The sequence below is a fragment of the Somniosus microcephalus genome, chromosome 25 (assembly GCF_052327205.1).
Source record: "Somniosus microcephalus isolate GS21.2 chromosome 25, FLI_Smic_1.0, whole genome shotgun sequence".
Classification (NCBI taxonomy): domain Eukaryota; kingdom Metazoa; phylum Chordata; class Chondrichthyes; order Squaliformes; family Somniosidae; genus Somniosus; species Somniosus microcephalus.
Window position 1 is genome coordinate 1,052,553 of NC_141011.1, and position 16,537 is coordinate 1,069,089.

The 16,537-nt window shown below is 47.7% G+C and overlaps 1 protein-coding gene across 12 annotated transcripts in view; it reads left to right on the forward strand.

Moving 5' to 3' along the window:
* Window positions 1-588: 588 nt before the first annotated feature.
* The window catches only part of hspg2 (heparan sulfate proteoglycan 2), a 647,132-nt gene continuing 631,183 nt past the window's right edge, over window positions 589-16,537 (forward strand). For 10 of the 12 annotated variants that reach the window (XM_085966756.1, XM_085966759.1, XM_085966758.1 and 7 more), the window contains exon 1: window positions 589-961. In XM_085966756.1, the coding sequence (XP_085822882.1) occupies window positions 893-961 (69 nt within the window). In that variant the 5' untranslated portion in view covers window positions 589-892. The remainder of the gene's footprint in view (window positions 962-16,537) is intronic. The other 2 variants (XM_085966767.1, XM_085966768.1) reach the window with 1 other exon arrangement.

Sequence of the window (16,537 nt, forward strand, 5' to 3'; positions counted from 1 at the left end):
TGACTGAGAGGCCCAGTGACTGAGAGACCCAGCGCCCAGTGACTGAGGGACTCCGCACCCAGTGACTGAGAGACCCAGCGCCCAGTGACTGAGAGGCCCAGTGACTGAGAGACCCAGCGCCCAGTGACTGAGAGACCCAGTGCCCAGTGACTGAGAGGCCCAGTGACTGAGAGACCCAGCGCCCAGTGACTGAGAGGCTCAGTGACTGAGAGACCCAGCACCCAGTGACTGAGACCCAGCACCCAGTGACTGAGAGACCCAGCGCCCAGTGACTGAGAGACCCAGTGCCCAGTGACTGAGAGACCCAGCGCCCAGTGACTGAGAGGCCCAGCGCCCAGTGACTGAGAGGCCCAGTGACTGAGACACCCAGCGCCCAGTGACTGAGAGGCCCAGCGCCCAGTGACTGAGAGGCCCAGCGCCCAGTGACTGAGAGGCCCAGTGATTGAGAGACCCAGTGCCCAGTGACTGAGAGGCGGGAGCCGCTCCCCAGAGCTGACCAATCGGAAAACAAGCCAAGTGAAGAAGGCGGCAAGGTTGTTGGAGCAGCAGTGGGGATTTGGGGAACTTGTCATCAGGTGGTGCTGGCTAGAAGTTTAACTCCGTTCCTGAAAGTCCAGTCCGCAGAGTGGGAGGCGAGGGGCTGGAGCAGGATCCATTCCTGGAAATACATGTGTGCTGGGGGAGAGGCGGAGCTGGAGCCCGAGTTTGGAGTCTGAGTAACTTTTGATCTGGGCTCCGGGCTGTGAAGGAGCGGAGCTGGGACACAGGCAGGAGCCGCCGGGACCGGGACAGGGACACAGACTCCAGCACTCGCTCTCACTGCCCTAGCCTCAGCGGGCGCTCTCCAGCAACTGGGCTTTTTGAGTTTGCCGGGGCGGCGGGGGGACAAGAAATGGGAGGGAGAAAAGCCTCTTCGGGTCGCTGCCGGCTCCTCATCCAAGTCCTTTTGCTCTCCTTTGCGGTGAGTACAAGCGGCCGTTTTATCTTCCGTTTCTCGGTATGTTTGAGAAGCAGTTCAGGCGGCTTCCCCCCGCCCACCCCAAAATAAAAAGTTTTCAAAGTTGTGAAAAAGTTTCTGTAACCTTTGAGTCCAGCCCCGAGCCGGGCTGGAAACGCTGGCTGGGCTCTGTGGGAAAACTTGGGCCAGTTGGATATGTGAGTTTGGTTCAAATACTTGCGGGTATTTGTGTCAAATTGCTACCAGATAGCAGCAAAGGCTAATTTTACCCAGCCTGGAATTGTTGCTATGTCTTAAAACCTATTCATAGTTTCCTCTAAATCAGTGTCTAGCTTCTGGCCCCATATTATTTCTGCACATTATATATATTTATTATGTTAGAATCCTCATTTGCAGCTTGAAAAGATGATAACTGTAATAACCTAAGGAAAACAAAAGAGACTTTTAAAGTGTAGGACACAATAGCTAAATGGATTCTGTGGTGGTAAATATGATTTGGAAAGTTTATTGTATAGGCTTTATACGTGTGCTCTTGCTCCAATGGATACCTTGAGGCACTCACTGAGCCAAAGATCTTTATACTGGTACGATAGCAAAATACTACAGATGCTGGAAATCCGAAATAACAACAGAAAATGCTGGAAAAACTCAGCAGGCCAGGCAACATCTGTGGAGAGAAATTAGAGTCGACGTTTCAGGCCTAACCCTTTTTCAAAACTGGAAATGAAATGAAATAGATCGAAAGGCAGGGCTGGGAGAGAACAAAAGAAGTAAAAGAGACATTAAGAGGTATTCAAAACCAGACTGGTGTTCCTGAGCAAGGTTAGAGACCGAACATCACCCCTGCACCCAGCCCCACTTCTGCTTTATCCGCCCAGCTGGATGTATTCTGATCAGCAGCCTGGCTGGCCACAGGGAGGGTGGACACATCACACGAAGGTAGCTTGCAGTGGGAAGATGGGTCTCCTCTGCAGAAACTTCAAACCTGTTTCAGAATCTGCCATTTATCTGCTTTCGTTCTTCCTGCTTAATTGTAATGCCAGGCTTTTGTAACTTTTGCAACCCCCCCTCCAGTGCCTCGCTGGAGCAAATACAAGTCTATCACAAGACCTGTTTTCAGTCACGTCTTGGAAATCTGAGTGTTGAGGCGAATGATCTCAGTGCAGTTGTTCTGATGGTTGTGAATTGAAGCTTTGTCAAAATTTGTTTTAAACTTTGGATAATTTCTGATGGTGTGAACCTTGTTAAATCAGTTCTTGGCAAACTTGCAGCTCTATTACACAACCAATGCTTCAAAAGAGATTTCAGAAGCTTAGTGTGAAACAATCTAAAGGTTCCGGCTTCACTCACCAAATAGGTCAGTTGGTCAGTGCACTGCCCATCGATCAGTGCTGCAGGTCGGGAGGGATGCAGGTGTGGAGCCTGCTCTGCTGAGTTAGGTGGAGTCGGGGTTCTCTATTTGGTTTCTGAGTCCCAGGGTAGGGATGGTGGTGGCAGGGGTTGTTTGTGGGGGGTGGTGGTGGTAGGTATGGGGGTTGGGAGGGTGGAGACAGGGCGGACGGATCAGGGGTGGGCGGGGTGGCTGGGGACGGGACGGGGAGGGTCTGTGATCCTGAATGCAGCCCAGTGACCCTGCTGGGAACTGCGTGGGCCAGGAGTGGGTTCGAGGCGGCTGTGATCGCCCCATGTTCGAAGAGCCGGCCAAAGGCACTTTCAGCTTTGGTGGGAGCAGGATTGCGACGGCAGTGGATCAGACGCCCATTCTACACTCTGCCCGATTTTTCCTTTCCATTAACTTTGATGAAAAGGAAAATGGGGTGGGGCGGATAAGGGGTGTCCGATCTGCTGCCAGTTTCTTGCTCCTGCATTCACTTGTAGGAATGGCCATTTTGGCAAGGTGCTGGGTGTGGCTTGTGAAAGTGGAACTGTACTCCAGCGTGAATCACTGCTTTAGGGAATGAGGGGAGAAGGTTGGAGGTTATTATCCAAATGTACGGAGTATAAGGTAAATCCCTCCAATCCAACACCTGCACTTCACACAATGAAACAGTCCTGGTCAAAGTCATGAACAAACTGTGGTGTACCATCTCTTCCCCCCCCCCCCGACCTTTCTGCTACATTTGATGGGACTGCCCCTCCCCTCGCCCCTGCCCCTGCCCCCTCCGCCCTCCAGCACTGTGGAGCTGCCCTTGCATGGTGTCACCTCCCCTCCTCATCCATCTGAGTGCAGCCAGAGCATCTCCAGGATTGGCTTTTCTTTCCCCCCACACCATCATCTCCAGGGTCCCCCAAGGATCTGTCTTTGACTCCCTCCTCTTCCTCATCTACATTGTTGCCCCTTGGTGACATCATCCAGAGGCATGGGGTCAGATTTGACACAGACTTGATGATGACCCACATTACCTCACCACCACATCTCTCAACCACCCATAAATAATTGTCTGACGCCAAGTCCTGAATGAGCCAAAACTTCCTCCAGCTCATCATCACAAGGACTGAAGCCATTGTACTCTGCCCCTGCTAGTCTCCTCTCTTGCCACTGATTCCATTCCCTTTTCTGGCCACTCTCTCACTGAATTAGATGGTTCGCAATCTTGCTGTCCCCTTTGACATTGAGCTGAGCTTCAAATTCCACTTAATCTCCGTCTCTAAGACCACTTACTTTACCTCTGGAATATTGCCTGCCCCCGCCCGTACCTCAACCTAAATGTTGCTGCGACCTTTATACCTGCCTTTTGTCACCCCGAACTCGACTATAATATTCTCCTCGCTAGCCTCCCATATCCGACATCAATAAACTTGACACGATACGATAGCAAAATACTGTGGATGCTGGAAACCTGAAATAACAACAGAAAATGCTTGAAATACTCAGCAGGTCAGGCATCATCTGTGGAGCGAGAAACAGAGTCAGCGTTTCAGGTCGGTGACCCTTTGTCAGAGCCATGGGCAGTGATTCACGCTGGAGTACAGCTCCACTTTCACCAGCCACACCCAGTTCTGACGAAGGGTCATCGACCTGAAACGTTAACTGTTTCTCTCTCTCCACAGATGCTGCCTGACCTGCTGAGTGTTTCCAGCATTTTCTGTTGTTGTTTCAATAAACTTGAACTTGTCCAACACTGTTGTATGTACCCTGTCCTGTATTAAGTCCCTCTTGCTCATCACCTGCATTCATTTCTCCTACACTGGCTCGCTGTCCCTTACTGTAGTCGATTTAAAATCCTTGTCCTTATCTATAAATCTCTCCATGGCCTTGTCCCCTCTATCGCTGCCATTTCACCCAGCCCTCCGATCACACCGTTCCTCTGGCTGGCTGTCCATCCGTTTGACCCACCATTGATGTTGCAACCTTCAACTGCCTTGGTCATACTCTGTGGAACTCCCTCCCTGAACCTCTCATTTCAAAAGTAACTCTTGAAAATTCATCTCTTTGACGTAATCTTTGGTAACCCCTCCTAATCTCCTCCTGCCTCGGCATCCATTTTCATTAAACCTATTTGTGAAGTGCCTTGGAATGCTTTTTATATTAAAGTCAGTATATAAATGCCAGCTGTTATCATTGTCTCAGCCCTATCGTAACATATGTAACCTTGTCATAAAAACTCCCAACAGCGTAAAGTATATTGACTGGTTTTCTGCCTGTACACTGGGGTATCCTGAAGGGTCTGAGCCACCTTTTATCGTAAATAGTAAAACGTCGCGAGGCATTTCACAGGAGTGTAATCGGACGAAATTGACACCGAGCCACATGAGATTAGGACAGGTGACCAAAAGCTTGGTTAAAGTGGTAGGTTTTAAGGAATGTCGTAAAGGAGGAAAGAGTGGTAGAGAGGGAATTCCAGAGCTTAGGGCCTAGGTAGCTGAAGGCGCGGCCGCTTACGGAGCGATTAAAATCGGATGTCCAAGAGGCCAGACTAGGAGGAACACGGCGATCGTGGAGGGTTGTAGGGCCAGAGGAGGTTAGACAGATAGGGAGGGATTTGAAAACAAGAATGAGAATTTTGAAATTGAGGCGTCGCTGGACCGGAGCCAGTGTAGGTCAGCGAGCACAGGAACGGGACTCGGTGCGAGTTAGGATACTGCTGGTTAGAGACCTGCAAGAACATTGCCTCACTGAGGTGGGGAAGGAAATGGCATGGATGGATAGTCCCAGTGACTGATGTTGCTGGTCTTTTGGTTGAAATCCAAAGTCCACACTGTCCTGCGTTGAGATTATAAGGTAATCAGACAAGAGAGTGCTGAAAAGCATCAAGAAATGAAAATTAGATTACAAGATGGCATAGTGGTTAGCACTGTTGCCTCACAGCACCAGAGACCCGGGTTCGAATCCGGCCTCGGGCGACTGTCTGTGTGGAGTTTGCACATTCTCCCCGTGTTTGCGTGGGTTTCCTCCCACAGTCCAAAGATGTGCGGGTTAGGTTGATTGGCTATGATAAATTGACCCTTAGTGTTAGGGGGCTTAAATACGTGGGGTTATAGGGATAGGGTGGGATATGTGTTGGTGTAGGCGTTACGGGGATCGGGTGGGATATGTGTCGGTGCAGGCTCGATGGGCTGAAATGGCCTCTATCTGCACTGTGGGGTTTCTGTGATTCTGTGATCTGTGAAGATAACTGTGACTCATGTGCATGTTGATTCAATCCAAGTATCACAGGAATGTCATTATCTTTCATTTACAGCATGGGTAATGCAATGTTCCTTTCAGAAACGAATTGCCTGAGGTGCTTGCCTGGGGACTTTGTGGTTTAACTGCTCTGCCTTGTCTAGTGTTGAGCTTTACAGAACGCACCTGCTCCAGATTTGACTCTTGGTCTCTATTGTGTCAACTGATCTCTGTTAAGGTGGTCTGTACCCTGGGCTGGGGAGGGGGTGTGGGGTCAGTTGATCCTACTGGTAAGTGTGTGCGCAGGAACGTCAGGTGAGAATCGGACTAGTACAATTCCATTGTACTAGTTACATATGGCAAATAAAGAATCTTGAATCTTGATTCAGTACCCTCTGTACACTCAGTGCCTCACAGTGGCTCGCACTTGCATGGTCATTTTGGGTGAGGTATTGAAGAGCTCTTGGCCATAGGACAGAACCCCAGCCTGCCCACCTTCAGGAGAGGAAGGGAGAAAATTGGTGGCGGCAGGTGTTAACCCACCAAGTCGCAGAAAGCACCTACCCTAAGTGCACGGAGTCTTTGACCGTGTGCTGCCAGTTATTGTAACTGAATCTTCTTTCTGTAGATGCAGTATTTTTAGAAAAGCTAATTTTACTGTACACAGCTCCTCTTAGAATTGTGGGCTAGTTATTGCCTTAAAAAGACGCACGCCTTTGGAAATGTTAGGAACATAGGAACAGGAGTAGGTCGTTCAGCCCCTCGACCCTGTTCTGCCATTCAATTAAATCATGGCTGATCTCACATATTCAAACATCTGACTTGCCAGCATATTTGCCCCTGACAGGGATGTAGTTTTTAATTATGGAGATTCAGGCCACCTCCAGATACTTCTTCCATACCCAACAATAAAGTCTGCTTGCACTGGCAAGCCCAACTCCCAATGAACTATAATGGGGCCATGTTTGCAAGTAGTCTGGGTTAGCAGGCTCCAGGGTGGAAAATGAAGGCATTTCCCAGTGGGGTACACACTGGTGATGGTCTGCGATACTAGCATCATACCTGATCTCTCCCAAAAACCAGAGGAAAACAACACACATATGATTCAGGCTGAAAACTGACTAGCTAGTTTTCAATTATTAAGAGACAGAATGGGTTAGAACAGCAGTAGAACAATGGAGTTCTCACCCGTTACCTAAAGCTGTTTCAAACCAGTAAAATTCCCTCAGCCGTAGTCATTTTCAGTGTTGGGTCACATCTCCATGTAAAAAGTATTTCATGTGAGAAAGACACCCCATGGAGCCTCTGGTTGCCTCCAATCCCTATGGAATGAAGAGTAGGAAGGGAGCGGGCCGACAATGCTTGTAGCCCGAGTTATTTGATGCTCTTCCCTTTTGACTTTGGCTGGACAAAAGGAAGATTAAAAAAAAGAATTGACCTTACCGAGTATTCTGAATTGTTGGTGTGAAGCAGGTTTCGGAGAGATACCTGGCTGTTTGTCTGAAGCATCGAGTTCTCCTCGAATGGCACACCCATTGGAGGCGACGATCAGCGTCTCTTTTGCACTGGTGTACTGAGGCATCAGCGTTCCACAAACTCCGGGTATCTGCTCCACCAATCTCGACTTGATGAGGTGCTGTTTACGGACAGAGATGTAAGCTGGGATGAATCATTTCCTTTTTATTAGCTGCAGACCACTCTGCACTCCACAGTTTCCCCCCACAAAGAGGAACAGACAGTCCTGCAAGAAACCAGACACTTTCTGGCCCGTTACAAGTCTGGCAGGCCAGAAATTTCATTAAAACAGATAGTAGCAGGAGATCACCTGTGGCGTTGCCCATTGAGAGTCTGAGGAGATACTGATAGAACAATAGGGGCATTGTCAACAAAGTGTGACAGGAAGTAAGTGACACTTACAGGAAGTGCTTTCTGTATGCAAGACTTTTTAATATTCTAGAGATTCTTGTCATCGGAGTTAAGACTGACCCTCGAGTCCCTTGCAGTTTTATTTAATTGTTATAAAACATGTTCACTGTTCCACGATGTAGTTAGCATTGCAATGAAGCAGGTGTGTGTATTACACCATTCTTTCTAGATGGAGAAACCAAAGTCTTTCGATGTTTACCCTGTTGAACTGATGCCAGCCGTGGTGTAGCTAGGACTCTCGGCGCTTTGTGCTAAGGTCGAGCTGGGATTAATGCTGGAAAAGTGTTGGTGAGTTTGGCAGCTGAATCTGAAGGGACAGCCGCCAGGTGTAGTTGTCACAAAAGGATTGATCAGCCCTTGGAGCCTGTAAAATGTCACTGGGCCACTTGCCTTTTGGCAGGGCTTGCAGCAGAGAATCGGGGAGGGCCTGGGTGCTAGTTACCTGTCCGCAGTTGGTATGTAGCCCGAGTGAACTTCTGGTGAGGGAGGGGAAAATAGTGATTTCATCAGAGTCATCGAGTTATACAGCACAGAAAGAGGCCCTTCGGCCCATCGTGTCCGCGCCGGCCATCAAGCCCTGTCTATTCTAATCCCATTTTCCAGCACTTGGTCCGTAGCCTTGTATGCTATGGCGTTTCAAGTGCTCTTCTAAATGCTTCTTGAATGTTGTGAGGGTTCCTGCCACTACCACTTTTTCAGGCAGTGAGTTTCAGATTCCAACCACCCTCTGGGTGAAAAAGTTTTTCCTCAAATCCCCTCTAAACCTCCTGCCCCTTACCTTGAAACTATGCCCCCTGGTTATTGACCCCTCTACTAAGGGGGAAAGTTCCTTTCTATCTACCCTATCTATGCCCCTCATAATTTTGTACACCTCAATCAGATCCCCCCTCAGCCTTCTCTGCTCTAAGGAAAACAACCCCAGCCTGTCCAGTCTTTCTTCATAGCTGAAGCGCTCCAGCCCAGGTAACATCCTGGTGAATCTCCTCTGCACCCTCTCCAATGCAATCACATCCTTCCTATAGTGTGGTGACCAGAACTGCACACAGCATTCTAGCTGTGGCCTAACTAGCGTTTTGTACAGTGCCATCATAACCGCCCTGCTCTTATATTCTATGCCTCAGCTAATGAAGGCAAGTATCCCATATGCCTTTTTAACCACCTTATCTACCTGTCCTGCCTTCAGGGATCTATGTATATGTACATGCGCACCAAGGTCCCTCTGATCCTCTGTCTTTCCTAGGGTCCTACCATTCATTGTGTACTCCCTTGCCTTGTTAGTCCTCCCAAAATGCATCACCTCACACTTTTCAGGGTTAAATTCCATTTGCCACTGTTCTGCCCATCCTGTAGCCTGAGGCTTCCCTCCTCACTATTTACCACCCCACCAATTTTGTGTCATCTGCGAACTTACTGATCATACCTCCTACATTCATATCTAAATCATTAATGTACACTACAAACAGCAAGGGACCCAGCAGCGATCCCTATCTTTAAACGTTTTATTATCTCCAGAAATAAACTGGTTGTAATTCTTGTTTTATATCTTTTAACTGCAGGTAAACAGTGAGAGTGAATTATAGCATGGCCTTTAGGAATGATTTTGAAGAATATTGTATTGAATTTTCCCCAGCTTTGTGTTCAGCTCGTTGTTCCTTGGTTATAACGTTGTCTTGTTTTTCCTGTAAATTCTAATACAGTATCTTCTTGTTGGATTGAGCCGACGCGTTCACCTGACACCAGCCAGCAGCGGTCTTTACTTCCCTTTCTCTTTGAGCAGCAAGCTCGCCCGAGGCCCGTATCTTTCACTCTTCTATTTTCGTGCCTTCGGGCATGGAAACCATTCTGAATTCTGATCCGTGTCGACAATCAGTCAGTCTCCAGCAGTGCGAGGGTTAAAGCAGCTCTGCCCTTGGCTCCAGCGTACAAACCCAGGCCGTGTGTCCCCAGGCATTCCACAGCCCTGAGATCAGAGGAAGGATAGGGCTTGCCTGAAAGGAAAGCTGTAATGCCTAAACGAACATGATAGGGAAGGGTTCGGAAAGCTGAATTCAAGGATTCTGTCATCTGGCCAGGCGTGTTCAGACTTAATTTGAACCTGTGTGCCAGAGAATATTGTCTGGGGCTGTGCAGCCAGCGTTCAGACACCAGAAGAAGTGGTTACTCTGCCTTGGAGCTGTAAAGGTGGAATGTACAACTGTATGGGAGCTCTCTCTCGTTTTAGTTACATTTATGGAGAACTGATTGAACAGCAGTGATGTAATGTTGGATTCAAATTGAAGTTGAACAAAATAACCAATTGATGCTGAGATTTTAGAGAATGGAAGGGCCAGTGTGCGGCACAGAGTGCTCCCAGTGACCTAGTGGAGTGGTTGGGTGACTGTCATGGATGCCATGTAAGGATGAGGCACTGAATGCTTCTGGAAAGAGAGCGTGCGCTGTTCTTGTATACACCCTAGCTAGGACACACACAACCCCCTTCTCTTTATTTAGGTTTCTTTTACATCCGCCTGAAGAGGTAGACAGGGCCTCGGTTTAAAGTCTCATCTGAAAGGGACAACTCCGGCACTGCCGGCGCTCCCTTGGCACTAGTAAATTGTCAGCCTAAGTATTGGTTTTGAGTCGTGGCTTTCGCCCACAAACGTTTGACTCCGGGGCGAGCGTGCTGCCAAGAGGCGAGCTGCCAGCTGCTTTGAGGAGGCTGGGCTCGGAGCAGTGTGTGTCACCGAGAGAGCCGAGCAAAGAGCAGAGCAATTTTTTTTTTTTAAAAAGGCTGATTTTTGCTGTTTTCAAAGTTACTTGAGTTTAACCCATAGAGGACTCTTGTCAGCACATCTGCTCCCCGGGAACGTCCGTGCACTCTTGTACACTGGTTTATTGCAAGAGTTCCATCGATTGGAGAAATGTACAGAAACCATTAACATCAATTCCACATTGGACGTGCAAAGAAACTAATTTTTAGCTTTTTATGCTAATTAAAAATGGCTTTTTAAAAAAGACTAATAAAAGGTCATGGGGGGGGGGGGTAATTTTATGCCCTTTGCTGTAGAAAACGGCCTCTTTCAGTGCACACTAACTTGTCCAGCACAGCAACGTTTTCCTGTTGACAGCAAAATCTCTGAGCCTGAGTGTGGCTATAAATCAAGTGAAGGAGTGCAGCAATGAAAAGCACTAAACTAAGCGAGCGAGTTCTCTGCAATTTAGATTTGCTCAAAGATTCAGGAGATCATAGATTTTAATTGTACCTATTACAGAGTGAGCCATGTCTGGGCAAGGTATCAATAGGCTTCATTGTGTTACAGATCCTTTTTACAAAGAATTAGACAGAATGTATAGGCTGACTGTTTGTCGCAGCTGGTCTATGCCGGTGTTTATACTCCACGTGAGCCTCCTCCCACTCTATTCACCTCTTCACACCCTGCCCCTTTATCCCTCTATTCCCTGCTCCCTCAAGCCTCCCCTTAAATGCACCAATGCCTTCAACCACTCCATGTAGCGGCGGGTTCCACATTCTTACCACTGATTCTGTGAAGAAATTGCTCCTAAATTCTTTATTTGATCTGTTGGGCTATCTTCTGTTTATGCCCCCTTGTTCTGGACTCCCTCACAAGTGGAGAGTGTTTTGGAATGTAAGTATGGCCTTGACCGCACGGATAGGGGTTAGTGGGCTGGTTCATCTGTGGCACTGTGCTAGCTTTGCCGATGGTTGGACACCCCTCCTCTCCGGCGCTGAGCCAGGGGATTCATTGCATTTTGGCCAAACCAGCTGTATTTCTGATCTCCGGCGATTGAGCGTGCGTTTGCAGACGGTGGTTTATATTTCTTTTATTGCAGATGAAATTAAGGTTTTCTCAGCTGCAGAACAATCATTCCCAAGCAATTTGTTTGATTGGATAATGACGGCGTATGGTTTTACTGCTTGTGTTTTGAGGTACAGCTTGATGCCTGAACATGAGTCAGGGCTCCGCTGTCTGCTGGTGTTGGAACTGACAGAGCTTGGATTTCCGCAGTGTTACACAGAGGGCAGAGAGGAGGCACAGAGCTACCTTCACAGGGTCTGGGCAGAATTTAGTAATGCTTTAAAATTTTTTAAACCATTTAAGTTTAGAAATGGCATAGCAGTGTGACTTATACAGACTACTTAAAGTGGGGATGTGACTTATATCGAGGTGCAACCTGTATATTGGATTTAACAACAAAATAAAGGATTGTGGATTATAAATTGACTTGGCCTGGCTGACAAAGTGATAGCACCATTTTATATTAGGCCGTTAGATGCGTTGAGATGAAATGGACCATCACAGATCAGTCAGCACTGCAAAGGGAAAGACGTGAACATTTGGGACAGGGAATTTTTTTTCCTAAGAACTTTAATTGTGTTCAGGTCGAAAGAACGTGGTGTTGGGGTGGTCTGGTTTCCACATTGAGTCATCAGCTTGTATAAGGAAACACAGAAATAACGACTTCAAAGAATTCAAACACAAACCGTGTAACTATATGTACACAATACATGCAAGCATTGGGATTGGTTTATAAAAACCACTGCCAAAATATAAAAAAATTACCACAGCCATTTCATAGCTCCACAGAGATAAAAATGGAAACTCCATCATAAATTTGCTTGGTTGTGAAATGGCTGTGGTAAATTTTGGAACAAAACCTTCTTAAATTAAGTCTGAAATTGAATCTAGGCAACTGTGCAATTTAGAGGAAATAAGAGTTCTGGAAAGCATTGACTGCTGTGATTGGAAGAAACCGCAAATTTGGAAAATAGTATTGTGTGGACGGAAGGAGGCTTGTCTGTGTCGGCCGGGGCTCGGAACGGAGTCCGACTCCAGAGACTTGACCACATAACCTAGTCTGGCAAATGAATGCGGTGCTGAAGGAGTGCTGCGCTGTCAGAGGTGCCGTCTTTCGGATGAGACGTTAAACTGAGGCCTTGTCCGCCCTCTCGGGTAGGTGTGAAATCTGGCACTATTCAAAGAAGAGCAGGGGAGTTCTCCCTGGTGTCTGGACCAATATTTATCCCTGAACCAAGACTTAAGGCAGGTGATTTGATCATTTATTTCCTTGTGTGTAAATTGTTCCCCCTGTTCCCTACATTACAACAGTGACTGTGCTATAAAAGTACTTCATTGGCTGTAAAGTGTTTTGGGACATCCTGAGGTGGTGAAAGGCGCTGGAGAAATGCAAGTCTTTATTTTCTTTCTGGCATGATGTTCAGTCACTGTGGGTGGAGTAGGAAGACTGCAGGCCCGGATTTCCTCGTTTCTCTTGGTGCCCCCTCCCATCTCCTTGGGGTCAACACGTTACCGTTGGTTCTCCAGCTGAGAGGGCAGTCGGGCTCCTGGGCCTGGGCCTCTGCTGCTGCCCTGCCCACTGGAACACGTGTGACCGCAGCCTTGTTAACTGGCCCTCTTTTATCTGTTGAAAGATTTGTTTCAGTAGATATTAATAGATCATCTATTCTTAATGGAGGGGCTGGGAGCTTCTCTCCTCTCAGTACCTACCTTTGGATGGGGAGGTTCAAGGTTGAAGTTACAAGGTCTGATGCTGCTCTCAAACATAAAAATACACAGACACAACACAGTATCGAGTCTCACCGGTGGTATAGCGTCTGCTGTGCTAAAACCATTGATAGCTCAAGGTTGGCAAATCATTAAAAACCTGCCGCAGCTATACTCCAGATTTCACATTCCTCTGCGCCCAATAAACCGGTTTGCAGAAGATCGCTCTTGCTGCTTTTACACAAGAGCTCGCTCTCCTTCGCTCGAGAGCCAAGTTGATCCTTGACTCTGCATTTACACAATAACTTCAAGGTCAGTGTGACGTAACCTGCTTTGCATCAATGCTCTGATTGCAGGGTGAATGTGATTCCTTTGTAAGTGTGGGGTGATGCGTTTTGATTAAAAAATGAACAGCTAATGGCGCTCGGTGGAAGTCTGCTCAGTAGAGCAGAGAGATTGGGGGGGACAGGTTCACAGGACATTAAAGGCACAACTCAGGCTGATGAGGATGTTTTTAAAAAAGCGAATGGAATTCTAGAATTTGTCACGAGGTGTAGAATATAAAGGTCAAGAGGTAACGATGAGCCTATGTAAAACCGTAAGACCTCAGTTGGAGTACAGTGTGCATTATTGGCTTTATTCTATAGGAAGGATATTGAGGCTTTAGATTCACGGGTGCTGCCTGCTGTAAGGAAATATAAATGTAAAGGGTGTGACAAATAGTGGCTTTTTTCATCCGATCAATGCAGATTATCGGGCGACATGCTAAAAGTGTTTAAAATGATGAAAGGAGGGGACAGGATGGGCAGAAGCAAACTGTTTACTGTAGTTGATGAGTTGAGAACGAGGGGCCATGGATAGAAGGTTGAATGTGAGGGATTTGGAACGGAGGGCAGGAGAAACCTCTTCACACAGAGTTGTGAGGCTGTGGAATTCACTTTAGGGTTAGTGGGTGAGGCGGGACCTACTGTCAACATTGGTTAGATTGGAGAGGCGGATGGAGGGATATGGGAACAGGGAGGGTGAATGTGTTTGGGACTATTTGCTCATGTCGGTGTTTACCCTCCACATGACTGGATGGGCCGAATGGCCTGTTTCCGTGTTGTAATTTCTACGGTTTTACTTCTTGAAGGTCATGTTACAGCTGATCGCCATATACTGTTGCTGCGCTACCTCTCTCTCCTCCTTTAAGACGCTCCTTAAAACCTACCTCTTTGACCAAGCTTATGGTCACCTGCCCCAATTTATCCTTATGTCACTTGGTGTCAAATTTTTGTCTTAAAATACTCCTGTGCAGCGCCTTCGGACACTTTACTGCGTTAAAGGTGCTATATAAATCCAAGTTGTTGTTGTCTGTGTGTCTGATGCTAACATCTCATCCAGTTGGTAACCAGTGCAGTTACATTGCAATTAAAAAAAAAGCACAGATGGAAAATCTCACCGTGGGAGCAGTTTTCTGTTCCTTTCTGTAAAACTCACCAGCCACGATTGTTTCTGAAGCCAAACATAAATCTTAATCAATATTGAGGCTCCCCTTGGAGAGTACATTGTGTGCATGATATGGAAAACCAGCTTCAATATAGCCCCAAATCTCCACTGCCATCATACTGTGTGCAGACACTTGCTGAGAGATACGCACTGATGATGTTGTAGGACACGGGCATATCTCACATGTTTCTGACCCCGGGGGTATGTCCACTGTAGTCACTGTGACCAGCTCAGTACTGTTCACTGTGTCAGCTGTGCCTCAGTGGGCAGCACCCTCGTCTGAGTCGGAAGGTCATGGGTCCAAGTCCCACTCCAGGGACTTGAGCACAAAAATCTAGGCTGACACTCCAGTGCAGTGCTGAGGGAGTTGCTGCACTGTCGGAGGTGCCGTCTTTCGGATGAGACGTTAAACCGAGGCCCCGTCTGTCCTCTCACGTGGACGTAAAAGATCCCATTTGAAGAAGAGCAGAAGAGTTCTCCCCAGTGTCCTGCCCACTATTTATCTCTCGACCAACAGATTATCTGGTCTTTATCACATTGCTGTTTGTGGGAGCTTGCTGTGCACAGATTGGCTGCTGCGTTTCCTACATTACAACAGTGACTACACTTAAAGTACTTCATTGGCTGTAAAGCGCTTTGGAGTATCCTGAGTCGTGAAAGGCACTATAGAAATGCAAGCCTTTCTTTCTATGACCATAGGCTGGTACTCCAGTGTCAAGCTGACCTCCGCACTGCACGTCTGAGATGAGATGAGGTGAGGCGATCCCTGTGATGCCAGCAGTGGCTGTTTGCTGTGGAAATACTTCCATCATCAGTCTCTCCATGGCTGGAATGGACTCTTGCTCATCACAGGACTCTATTTAAAGCGACAGAAAACCAACAGGAGCAAACATCAGCCGCAACAGCTGGCCTCTATACTGAGGCCAGCTCTCAGTAACTGCCGTGGTACTTGGCCACACAGACTGGAACAGATCCAACTAGCACTAGGAACGAATACAAACTCTCTCTCTGTTTTACCATCAGCAGTTTTGTGGCACAATGAAGTGGTACCCTCCATGTTTCTTGTTGAATTGCTTAGGTTTTGCCATTTCTTATCCAGTCGTGTGACTATAGAACTTCTGTTCATAGTTTAGCCGTTAGGACATCGTGGGGAGGTTGAGTTAAGACGTGTCAGAAAGGATTGATCGGTTTAAGTAATAACAGCACGGTGGCATAGTGGTTAGCACTGTTGCCTCACAGCGCCAGGGACCCGGGTTCGAATCCGGCCTCGGGTGACTCTCTGTGTGGAGTTTGCACATTCTCCCCGTGCTTGCGTGGGTCTTCTCCGGTTTCCTCCCATAGTCCAAAGATGTGCGGGGTTAGGTTGATTGGCTATGATAAAAATTGACCCTTAGTGTTAGGGGGATTAAATACGTGGGGTTACGGGGATAGGGTGGGATATGTGTTGGTGTAGGGGTTACGGGGATCGGGTGGGATATGTGTCGGTGCAGGCTCGATGGGCCGAAATGGCCTCTATCTGTACTGTGAGGTTTCTGTGATTCTGTGATATCATTTCCAGAGTAGTTAACCTGCTGTGGAGCTTGGCTCAGTTGTATCATCGTGTGGCAGAGGTGAGATTCTCCCTTCAATCTTCCACGGACGCGAGGGTGAGAAGGTCTTGTCCACGTCCAAACGTCCGGCCCACCAGTGCTCCAGCTCGAGGCCGGAGAGCAGGTCATGGGCACACTCTCTTAGCTGAGCTATGATGTGTGCTCGAGGAAGGGAGGGGGAAAGAGGATCAAGTTGAATAATAGCTTCTCTGGGGTTAGGAATTTGATAGGAATTTCACAGCTGATAGCCATAAAAATGAGAACAGTGTTGTCACTGGGGTTTTGTTGAAGTCTGATCGTGGGTGTGTCCAGTTTTTGTACTGTGACCGCTTGAACTGTGAAAAAGCCCCGTAGTCCAGTTATAGGTTTGATCTTTCCAAACTCAGTTTGTGTGTGCTGTGCACTAAACACGTAAGCATAGGAACAGGCGAAGGCCATTCAGCTCCTCGTGCCTGTTCCGCCCTTC